The 12,992-nt window shown below is 31.4% G+C and overlaps 1 protein-coding gene across 1 annotated transcript in view; it reads right to left on the reverse strand.

Moving 5' to 3' along the window:
- The window catches only part of MGAM (maltase-glucoamylase), a 300,259-nt gene that overhangs the window by 97,850 nt on the left and 189,417 nt on the right, over positions 1–12,992 (reverse strand). The window contains exons 38-45 of the mRNA XM_053710109.1: positions 12,474–12,607; positions 10,315–10,349; positions 10,083–10,199; positions 7,851–7,999; positions 6,837–6,921; positions 6,290–6,346; positions 5,048–5,172; positions 2,720–2,808 (exon numbers count right to left, since the gene is read on the reverse strand). Of these exons, the coding sequence (XP_053566084.1) occupies positions 2,720–2,808; positions 5,048–5,172; positions 6,290–6,346; positions 6,837–6,921; positions 7,851–7,999; positions 10,083–10,199; positions 10,315–10,349; positions 12,474–12,607 (791 nt within the window). The remainder of the gene's footprint in view (positions 1–2,719; positions 2,809–5,047; positions 5,173–6,289; positions 6,347–6,836; positions 6,922–7,850; positions 8,000–10,082; positions 10,200–10,314; positions 10,350–12,473; positions 12,608–12,992) is intronic.

The raw sequence follows: 12,992 nt of genomic DNA on the forward strand, positions 1-12,992 counted from the left end.
ACTATTTAATAACTACCTAGCTAAAATAAATACAAATTAACCTGTAAAATAAAACCTAACCTAAGTTACAATAACACCTAACCTTACACTATAATTAAATAAATTCCCTACATTAAATACAATTAAATAAATTAAATTAGCTAAATCACACAAACCCCCCCCACTAAATTACGGAAAAAAACAATTACAGATCTTAAAACTAATTACACCTAATCTAATAGCCCTATCAAAATAAAATAACCTAGCCTAAACTAAACTACCAATAGCCCTTAAAAGAGCCTTTTGCGGGGCATTGCACAAAAGAAATCAGCTCTTTTTCCTGTAAAAAAAAATACAAACACCCCCCAACATTAAAACCCACCACCTACACAACCAACCCCCCAAATAATTCCTAATTAAAAAAACTTAAGCTCCCCATTGCCCTGAAAAGGGCATTTGGATGGACATTGCCCTTAAAAGGGCATTTAGCTCTATTGCTGCCCAAGCCCTAACCAAACCTATCAGCCAATCGGAATCTAAGGGACGCCATCTTGGATGACATCACTTAAAGAGATATTTATTCCAAAGAAGACTTTGTTTGAAGAGGATGCTCCGCACCGGATGTCTTGAAGATGGAGCTGCTCCGCGTCGGAAGGATTGATGATAGAAGATGCCGTCTGGATGAAGACTTCTGCCCGTTTGGAGGACCACTTCTGCCTGTCTGGAGGACCACTTCTGTTGGCTTCATTGAGGACATCTTGCCGCTTGGATGAAGACTTCTCCCGGTAAGTGAATCTTCGGGGGTTAGTGATTTTTTAAGGGTGTATTGGTTGGGTTCATTGTTTAGGTTAGGGCTTTGGGCAGCAATAAAGCTATGCCCATCCAAATGCCCTTTTCAGGGCAATGAGGAGCTTAGGTTTTTTTAGTTAGACTTTTATTTGGGGGGTTGTTTGTGTGGGTGGTGGGTTTTACTGTTGGGGGGGTGTTTGTATTTTTTTTTACAGGAAAAGAAGCTGACTTCTTTGGGGCAATGCCCAGCAAAAGGCCCTTTTAAGGGCTATTGGTAGTTTAGTTTAGGCTAGGGTTTTTTTTTTATTTGGGGGGGGGGGGGGTTTTAATAGGGCTATTAGATTAGGTGTAATTAGTTTAAATATCTGTAATTTGTTTTTTATTTTCTGTAATTTAGTGGGTTTTTTGTGTGATTTAGCTAATTTAATTTAATTTATTTTATTGTACTTAATGTAGGAAATTTATTTAATTATAGTGTAAGGTTAGGTGTTATTGTAACTTAGGTAAGGTTTTATTTTACAGGTCAATTTGTATTTATTTTAGCTAGGTGGTTATTAAATAGTTAATAACTATTAGTAACTATTTTACCTAGTTAAAATAAATACAAACTTGCCTGTAAAATAAAAATAAACCCTAAGCTAGATACAATGTAACTATTAGTTATATTGTAGATAGCTTAGGGTTTATTTTACAGAAAAATATTTAGTTTTAAATAGGAATAATTTAGTTAGTGATAGTAATTTTATTTAGATTTTTTTAAATTATGTTTAAGTGAGAGGGTGTTAGGGTTAGGGTTAGACTTAGGTTTAAAGGGTTAATAAATTTAGAATAGTGGCAGCGACATTAAAAATGTTATTTTAGTGTTTGCGATGCGGAAGGGCCTAGGTTTAGGGATTAATAGGTAGTTTATGGGTGTTAGTGTACTTTTTAGCACTTTAGTTATGAGTTTTATGCTTCAGCGTTGTAGTGTAAAACTCATAACTACTGACTTTTGAATGCGTTAATGTCGGTATAGGGTGTACCGCTCACTTTTTGGCCTCCCAGGACAAACTCGTAATACCGGCGCTATGGAAGTCCCATAGAAAAAAGGGTTTACGAAAGTCGGTTTGTGGTAAGGCCAACAAAGTGTGCGGTACACCTATACCTGCAAGACTTGTAATAGCAGCGGGCATAAAAAAGTAGCGTTAGGACCTGTTAATGCTGCTTTTTTACCTTAACGCACAACTCCTAATTTAGCCGACAGTTATTTATCTCCATAAACTATTCTTTACCTCAAGTGTAAAATGGATCCCAACAGCGGGGGGGGGGGGGGTGACTTGAATCACTCATGTAGAACAAGCTCATAAAATGTCAGCATGTCTGACCGTTTCATGTATTATAAAACTATAACTGTATACTGGATCTGTATAACAGTTTAAATACTTATATACAATTATTGATGATTTTGCCAATAAAAATGTTTATTTAAATGTAAAATAATGTATTGACTTAATCTCTGATTATTCAGCTAAATAGTTAAAGTATCCATAATGTTGTCAATATTAAAAAAAAAAAAATTAACATTAAATATTAAAATAATAAGAATGTTAAACTAAAATGATCAAAACATCTTTAATAGTTTAAAGTATGGCAACAGCCCTAGTCAAAAAAGATGATCTTCCTGGATTCATTCTAAATTAATTGATGACTCCAGACTAGTCATCAGAAGCCATCCTAAAGTATGCCCACAGACCAAAATATTTAAATGAAGATAATCTGATAATCATTCTTAAATACTCTCCCAGAATGTTGTAATTTATCTGATGAATTTGCAAGCCTGATTATATCTGATAATGTGCAAATGACTTCTGAAGTAATATGATTATAATCAAATGACTCCAAAATGGTCTCTAAAGTAATCCTCTTTGTTTTGGGAAAGCACTTTTCAAGAATATATTTTTGCATAACTTACCAATACTTTTTCCATCATCCCAGAAGAGCTTTCCATGGGCTGACTCACTCTCATCCAAAGCAACAAGAAGTTTCATAGGGTTCTGTCGACTGCATTCAAAAATTTAAGAGAATTTTATGAAATATCTAAGAAAGAATTTTCATCTATTCAAAGCCTTTGGACAAATTATGGTCTAGATTAGAAGTGGAGCGCAAAAATATTAGTCCTATTGTACGTTAACATTGCTCAGGAGCAATCAATAAAAATGTTATTGTTGTACTAAGATTAGATGTCCATAGTTGTTTTTTATCATAACATTAGACTAGGGCGAGCTAAAAGTTGCATGTCGGATAGTATGTGTGCTCTAAATCCCTCATATAAAATAATTCTATAGGGGCGGACAGTTAATTTCATGTCAGATATTGCTTGAGCACAAAACTGGTGGTGCGCTAAGCTGAGGTTGCGCTAAACAGATAGTGCACAAGTAATTAAGATCCTCATGTAGTTATGTGCTGTAATATTAGTAACAATGGTTTACTTCAGATCTCAAAAAATGCTACATTTTCCAATGCTATTTTGGATTGCACTCAAGCATAATAAAACTCACTACCTGTAGTAGAAGTGCAATGAAAGAGCTAATATCACTCTCCGTGCGATCCATTAAATGTATAGAGCACATTTAAAAGGTTTCAGCCACATTAAAATGCTATATTTAAAATTTTAACACTCTACTTGTAATACCAGATTGTGAGTTATGCTTAGCTTGTACAAAATAGCACATCCTGCACAGACTGAACTCGACTTTTAATCTTGCCTTATCTTTTTCACATTTACAATCATATACTCATATTCATTTTCTTTCATATATTTTTTTAATTTACTTTTTATTATCCCTTAATTATTTTTTAATTAATTTACATATAATATAAAAGGCAAATAATGCAATATAGCTATTACTTTATTTCAAAATCTTGTTGCTCATGTGTTACTATATAAAACGTTCATGATTTGGATAGGATATGTAATTTTAAGAGCCTGTTCAGTTTATTTCTATCATCAAATTCACTTGTTTTTTTTATATCCTTTTTTAAAAGTCATCTACAGAGAATAAGTGCAGTACCAGGAGCTAGTTGAGTACATCTAGAGAGGTAATGACAAGAAGTATATGTGTGAAACTACCAATCACCAACTAACTCCCAGTAGTGAATTTTCTGTTTCTGAGCCTACTCTTCCTAGGTATGCTTTCCAACAAAAAATACAAGAACACAAAGTTAATTTTATAATATAAGTACATTGAAAAGTCTCTTTAAAATGCATGCTGTATCTGAATTATGACAGTATAATTTTGACTTTCATGTCCCTTTTATAGTAAAATAAATATTGGACTTAAAGGGAGACTGAACCCAATTTTTTTCTTTCATGATTCAGATAGAGCATGAATTTTTAAGCAACTTTCTAATTTACTCCTATTAACAATTTTTCTTCATTTTCTTGTTATCTTTATTTTAAAAGCAGGAATGTAAATCTTAGCAGCCAGCCCATTTTAGGTTCAGCCTCATGGATAGCACCTGCTTATTGGAGGCTTACATTTATCCACCAATAAGCAAGCATAACCCAGGTTCTCAACAAAAAATGGTCCGGCTCCTATGCATCACAATTCTGCTTTTTAAATAAAGATAGCAAGGGAACAAAGAAAAATTGATATTATGAGTAAATATGAATGTTGCTTAAAATTGAATGCTCTGTCTGAATTATGAAAGAAAAAATGTAGGTCCCTATATGCTTTCATTAATATGAAACAGCAGCATTTAAAAATATAGGCATATTCCTATTAATATTCAGTAAGCATTAACAGGAGATGCCCATCACCTTATAAGCATCAACAAGAAGTACCTATCAGCTAATAAGAAAAAATTAAAAAACAGTGTGAAGAAAAAAGATGCAGCTATATAAACATTAATTTAAATTTAAAAATCTTTTACTTTACATTTTTCTAAGCAAAAATAACATGTTTATATGTGTCTGCTTGCATATTTTATATTTTAAATAAGACAGAAATTGTTTGACTTTAGTGACCCTTTAAATTAATTGTCTCAAAAACCCTTATAGGTCCATAAGAAGAGATGTCTGGAAAGGGAATTATTATATTATTGGTTCCAGAAATTATTATTTTTGTGATGACATTAAAGAACCATTATTTTATCTATAGAGACGAATGCTGCAAAGCATAAGCTATTGAGACCTCAAAGGTCTCTTCTTCAGATGTCAGTAGTAATTATTATAAAGAATCATATTGCTGAAAAATACTTGAATGATGTTTTGTTTCTTAGTTCTTATAATTATACTAACCTGTAATTAGTATTAAAAGCAGGATTTTGCAGTGGTAAGATATAGCCACCACGTACATGCACTGGTATATACTCAAGAGGTGCAGATAGATTGGCCCATTGTCTTCGCTCACCAACTTTGAAGCCCTACAAAAAATTGGCATTAAAACTATGATTAAAGAATCATTACATGACAATAAAGCCAGATTATGAGTGGCGCACTAACAGTTACACGCAAGCGATATTGGGTTTATTGTGGCTGTTTAGGCGTGTCAGAAGGAGTGCTCGTATTACAAGTTGAAAGTAAAAGCAAACACGCAAGCACAAGAGTGATCACTGCAACCTCTGGTTAACTGTTACGTGAAACAAAAAAAGACTCAAAAATCAATAAAAAAATAAATTGAAAAGTACAATTATACTCATAAGAACACTAATAATATATATATATATATATATATATATATATATACATATGTGTTTATATGTGTGTACATATGTATTTATGTATTTATTTTGGTATTTATGCATTTACAGACATATATACACATATAAAAACAAACATATATATAAGTGCATTGGAGCCCTTTGCAGTTAAGTAGCTGAAAACATGTACAAACATATTTATGCAATTCAAATATTTCAGATTCAAGTGTTCTTCACATAAGGGAATATGTTCTATGTATTTTACATAGATAATCCTATTTATATTTTTATCTGTATATAACTATACCTATATATAATCATCTATATATTTATAGGAATAGATATATATTTTACCAAAAAAATTATATATATATATATATATATATATATATATATATATACACACATATATATATATATATTTGTTTATGAATAAATATAACATATTCTTCTATGTGAAGAATTTTGGAATGTAAAAAATATTCATATTGATTTGAGTGAATGCAATCTAGTGTGCGAGTAGTTTTTTTTCCACTTTTCATGCGCCATTGAAGTTTATTTGAAAATAAGTTATAACAGTTTTGATATTTGATGCTCAGATTTTTGCAGGAGTTGGTTTAACACGCAAGTGTTAACTTTTTACTTTAAACTTGTAATATAAGCGATACCCGACACATGTAAAAAGCTTAATTCTAGTGGAGCTGGCTAAATAGTGCATCATTCATAAGCCTTAAATAAGGTATTTTTATTGCATTGCATTATTAGTTAGAAAACATTTGATATCGGTATTGTGGATACTGTGAGGTATAATTGTATATAAAGAGAATGTAAGAACCCTTACCATGCGATAATCATACCAAACTGCATCAGGAATGTATGCATTTACATGAACTTCACCCTAGAAGTAAATAGACACATCTTTAAAACAATAACACCGAACACAAAAAAAAATCCTGAGAGTGTTAACATGATTTGTTGGTGTGTATATAATACATATACAATTTTCAGTGATGAAGAACAAGATATTTGTAATTGGATAATTTTTTAAACATATAAAAGTCATAGGCAAATAAAGGATATATGTTAGTTAATCTGTACATCATTGGTAGACTAACTCAAGCAAACATAAAGAAAGATAGATGGTTGATACATAAATACACAGAAAACAGAGATAGATAAATAGACAGATAGACAGACATACAGATATATAGATATACAGCTGACAGATAGACGATAGATAGATAGATAGATAGATAGAAAGATAGATGATAGATAGATAGATAGATAGATAGATAGATAGATAGATAGATAGATAGATAGATAGATAGATACAAATAATAATTGTTCATTTTAAAAATATTTTTAATTATATATTTATAATTACTCACCATCTTAAGAACAGGGCTTATTAACAAAGCTGGTCCCCAGAGAAATTGAAAAGACAAATCCCAGGTTTGTTTATCTTCAATAAATCTTAAATAGAAATTACAATTATACTGTTAATGACTTTTTTAAAAATATTGCCAGTAACTTATAAATGCAGTTTGTTGATCAGATATTGGGGACAAACACAGCTGTTCCACTATTAGCAATCTGAGAGTAGCATAGAAAGGGGTTATTTAATATAGTTACAAAGCCTAAATTAATGTTACTCTATAAACTACTTACCTTGTCTTTGTAGAGTCTAAATCATGAGATTAATGAGGCACGTGTGGCTTGTTAGGTATTTAAAAGCACAACAGCAGAAGGATGCCTATTTTAGGGATGCCTATTCTAGTGCAAGTATAGATACAATCATAACCCTATATGCTTCTGGAAGAGGTATGCAAGCTGTGAATTTCACAGAGGAATTTCTGGTGCTGGGGACTTTACTTATTGTAAACCCAAAGGACATCTTACCAACTACAGGGAAAACAGTAATAAAATATTGTTTTTGGTGAATGCTTGTTTTGATTTTTTTTTATATGATTTGCATTTTACATATGACAAACACACTTTAAATAAATAAAAAAAGAAGTTTCTGAAAACCTCTAATTAAAAGTAAGGCCTGTAGTCTTATTTCCCAATGGAAACTTGTTATATGACTTGCACAATTTTATATTCTTACTACTATGTTAAAAAAATAAATAAAGCTTTATAAAATAATTTAATTATAAATTTAAAAATGTATTTTAAGTATACTATCATGATACCTGGAACATGAGTTTTGGTTGTAATAGACAACACCAATACTTATATATATATACATATACATATATATATATATATATATATATATATATATATATATATATATATATATATATATATATAAACCATTTGTTTATATTAATAATATTTTAGTTAAATGATCTCTTACTTTTTGTATTACATATTTAAGTGAATGCAATGCAGTTACTTACTCATGTAATAGAGGCCGTACCACTGTAGAACCTTTAGTGTGAGCTTCAAATAATAAGGTATAAAGGTATGGTAGAAGTGAGTATCTTATATTCAGTACATTTCTTGATAAATCTATAAATGTATCATTAAAGCTCACAGGGTCTTGCCTCTGAAAGAGAAGAAAATTATATGTTATTCAAAAATAATCATTTTATCTAGACTAATTCAGAAATTATTTCTTAATTTTAGTTTTATAATACAGCCAACATCTAAATCCCTGGTGAATAAGATTGTAAACACAAGTGTCCTGCAACCATTCTGAAAGACCCTGAAAGAAAATAGGCCTCAAATACATTATTTTGTCATGGAAAATGCAGTGTTTTTTGGCTTTGTTTTCTAAGCGCATTTAAGGATTGTGCGCATTTCATTGCAATGCATAAAAATGGGGGCTTTTAATTTAAAATAATATTTTGCTTTTTGAAACAAAAAAAAGTGTCAAAAGTTTTTTTTTTATTTTTGAATAAAGAAAAAGAAAAGAAAATCTGTTTAAATTTATAATAAAACTAGCTTTGCTCATGGAAAAGGGCAATGCTCTTCAAGAGAATGTTGTTTTTAGTGGGACAATAGCAAACATTTACAAAACATGTGATGGTCTATTTTTTATGATGAAAAGAGAAAAGTATCCCTTACTGGACTCGTGATTTTAGTTTTGGCTTGACAGGAATATAGAGTCCACAGCTGAGAAATAAATCACAAAGTTTACTGAATCTTCACAAATAAAGGTACATAGAACAGGGGAATTAGAAGCTAAAAGGTAAGATGTTAAAAGATTCCAGAGTCATGTTTTCTGTAAACGTGCCTCACAAGGAATTTTCACTTATTTTTATGTTTAATTTTCATGTCACTGTCCACAAGTAAAACTGTGGGAGACGTCCATTTCAGCCTGCGAGCACTCTGCCCCTACATTTCAGTTGTGTAAACTAAAAACTAAACAATTTTCCTGTTTTCGTGATTTAAATGCATGGCAGAAGCTTTATGAGAATAATGCTCCTAAAGTATTGGATAACTTGATTTTGTTAATTCTTATTTCACAATAATCTTAATAAATATATTTTGAAAAACTGACCTAAATCCATGTCGAAATTAAAACAATAATAATAGTTGGTAGCTAAATCCAATGTATCATCTAGCAACCATGTCCCCAAAGTTTTTCTTTTATGATTTAGAAAGAGCATGCAATTTTAAACAACTTTCCAATTTACTTCTATTATCTATTCTATGTCATTCTCTTGATATCCTTTGTTGAAAAGCATATCTAAATAGGCTCAGTAGCTGCTGATTGGTGGTTACACATAGATGATGTGTGTGATTGGTTCACCCATGTGCATTGCTATTTCTTCAACAAAGGATACCAAAAGAATGACAAAAATAGATAATAGAAGTAAATTAGAATGTTGTTTTAAACTATATTCTCTATCTGAATCATGAAAAAAAAATTAGGTTTCATGTTCCTTTAAAATGTAGCAATTCATAATGATTTGTATTGTAGATTTTTTTTTATGTACATAAAATAGGGAACCTGTTTGAAGAACCAGAACACAATGAAGAGTAGAGATGTGCATTTATTTAGTTATGAATACACATTCGTAATGAAAAATGGATGTTTGTTTTGAAGAAAACTAATAAATACTGTGGAAATTCATTAGTATTAATTTATTTCCTTTCCTTTTTTTTTTAAGGGTAATTACTTATCTTTTGCGTGCTGGAGAGTGCGCTAACAAGATCCTCTTCTTGCCAGAGCCCTCATTTTAGCACTGTTGGCTCCCAGTACCTGCACTTAAGTTAGTGCAGGTCCTGGGAACTGAGCATGTTAAGCCTGTTAATAGAGCGGCCTGGGCTATGTCAAGAAGAGGATTGGGTTAGAGTGCTCTCCAGCATGCACAAAGTAAGTATAAACTGCTACAGGTGAATTTTATATTTGTTTTAAAGTCTAAATAAAATTCAGTATTTGTTTTAAACTAAAACAACATTGACTAGTGTAGTCAACAAATATTAAGGCACATTAATTTCCCCAAATATCCAAAATGAAAATTTCTTGGATGCACAAGTCTATTGAAGAGTACCCAGTTCCGCTGGCCAAAAGAGTCTGGAGAGTGAAGACTGAAGGAACCTCAATTGAATTTCAGGAAATGATTGTCATGTATATAGTCATGAAATTTAATTGAATGTCTTACACACAATTACACACTTACCATAAATCCTTTCCCATTATGATTCCTTGAAAATGGATAAAATGCTCCTAACTCCATCCAGCGAGCACATAATTCATAAGTAGTATCTTCAAAGAATCCACAAATATCTGCTCCAGTCTAATAATAATAATAATAATAATACTAAGTTGTTAATATAAATTATGAATATTGAAAATATATTGAATATAACAAATATGTTAAAACATAATTGATGTTAGAAATTACCACTTACATATGATATTCCAAAAAGACTAAAGTCCATCATACCTGCAAAACAAATATGAATATCTTTATTCCAATATATAATTACATTTTCCAATCAAATTGATTATCAGAGTTTAATCATACAATGTTGTCTTTAATAATATAATTTAAAAAATTAACAGCTTAAGGGCTAGTATTGTATACAAAAATAGCTACTGTAAAATATCATTATCACAGATACCAAACTTATTCTATTTTCATCATTTTACATATGAGGCGTAAATTGCTTTTGAGCCTTTGAGGGTCAGGTTTGCACATGCAAGCCTGCTTCCTGCAATGTAAGAAGCAGCGGTCATCAGAATGCTCCTCCTTACACTCTCAACCACCTTTAAAGGGACAGTCAACACCAGAATTGTTGTTGTTTTAAAAGATAGATAATCCCTTAATTATCCATTCCCCAGTTTTGCATAACCAACACAGTTATATTAATATTCTTTTTACCTCTGTAAATACCCTGTAGCTAAGCCTTTGCAGACTGCCCCCTTTTTTTCAGTTCTTTAGACAGACTTGTATTTTAGCCAATCAGTGCTCACTCCACGGTAAAGTCACGTGCATGAGCTCAATGTTATCTATATGAAACACGTGAACTAATGCCCTCTAGTGGTGAAAAACTTTCAAAATGCATTTAGATTAGAGATCCACCATAGTTTAAATATATATATATATATATATATATATATATATATATGAAATAAATGAATTGATGCTTTATATAAGTGGTGCTACTTCTACATGTTGAAGATTATATATTAATAGGATAGTTAAAATTAAACATTCACTATAAAATTAAATAGTGATAATAAAATATTGTTAGTTCAGAGGTAACTGTTAAATGGGCTATATACCCTGCCTCTTTAAAACCCTTTCAGCTGTCATTTTATGGACATTACCTCAGCCTATATGATATAGGCTGTGCACATGATGAGTCACATACTGTACCTCATAGGCTGACATTTATGTGGTAGATTTATTAATGGTCGAGCCGACATGATTTGCTGTAGCTAATCATGTCCGCTCTACCTTGATAAATGCCGACAGCATATGCTTTTGGCATTTAACAATGCACAGGATTTTGGGTGAAATGCTTGTGCAATGCCGCCCCCTGCGAACTGGCAGCCAATCAGCCACTAGCAGGGACCGTCAATCATCCCGATCGTATTGGATCGGGATGATTTTAGTCCGCCACCTAAAAGGTGGTGGAAAAGTTATGGAGCAGCGCTGCTTCTTAACTTCCATTTCTGACATACCAGAAATGATGGGGATCGAGGCAGCATCCGCTGGTTAATAAATCAACCCCATATATTTTTTTTGTTGTTAATTAACTCTTAATAAAAAAAGTTTTATAATTGCAGTTTAGCTAAAAAATAAACTGTATTACTATATTTGAGCTGTTTATTCTCCAGGCAATGTACCCATTTGTAGCCATTTTCTGTTTCAGATTTTTAATAATCTGATTCCATTTAAACTTAAAGGAAAAGTCTACTTGAAAATGTTTATTGTTTAAAGAAATAGATAATCCCTTTATTACACATTCCATAGTTTTCCATAACCAACTCTGTTATATTAATACACTTTTTACCTCTGTGATTACCTTGTATCTAAGCCTCGACTGCCTCCATATCTCAGTTCTTCTGACAGACTTGCATTGTAGCCAACTAGTGCTGACTCATAAATAACTCCACAGGAGTGAGCATAATGCTATCTATATGGCAAACATGAACTAGAGCTGTATAGCTGTAAAAAACTGTCAAAATGTACTGAGATAAGAGGTGACCTTCAAGGGCTTAGACATTTGTATTTGTGCCTACCTAGGTTTAAATTTACACAAGGAATTATATTGATGATAAAGTAAAATGGAAAGTTGTTTTCATTTTCATGCATGCCCTATCTGAATCATAAAAGTTTAATTTTGCCTAGACTGTCCCTTTCATTTATACTTTATTTAAATTGCCACATCCTATTTTTTTGTACTTTTGTTAAAGTATACATAAAAATAGCATAGAGTATAGAAGACTATATTGTTTAGATGTTCTTATTTACCTCACATAAAAAAATGAATTTGTTTCTATAAGAAAGTCATCTGAACAAGCACATTATAAAACTTCATTTGCAATGTGTGAGTCTTACCAATAATAGATTTATCTATTTGATCCCAAGCTGCAGTATTATCACCAAGCCAGTGCCCCACCCATTGTCCAGATGTAGGATATGTAGAACGGCTGATGACAATTCCTCTCTCTCCTGTTATGTCTCGTAGGGCACTGCAAATAAATAATATAGGATAAGTTATTTGAATAAATGTATAATTGTTAAATTTTAATACTATGTACAACCCATATAATCAAATTGTTTAAGACATTTATGCTTAAAGAAATTAACAAATCATATAATTGTGTGGGCTCAGTTTTGACAACCCACCCATTTACAATCCTGTTGGGTTGAAGAACAGAATTGTTTAAGATTTTGTGCAAAAAAAATAAAAATAAATCTTAGAAATTTCAAAATTTGGCATGAAACTTCAAAAGGTGCAATAGGCAGAAGTGGGTTTATTTTTTACGTGCCAGTGCAGATTGGATTATCTTTTACCTTCCAACAACTATGAAGTAGCAGTAAAGCTTATGAAGGTGCTGTGGACATAACTGGTAT

This window comes from Bombina bombina, chromosome 4, assembly GCF_027579735.1.
Source record: "Bombina bombina isolate aBomBom1 chromosome 4, aBomBom1.pri, whole genome shotgun sequence".
NCBI classification, from domain to species: domain Eukaryota; kingdom Metazoa; phylum Chordata; class Amphibia; order Anura; family Bombinatoridae; genus Bombina; species Bombina bombina.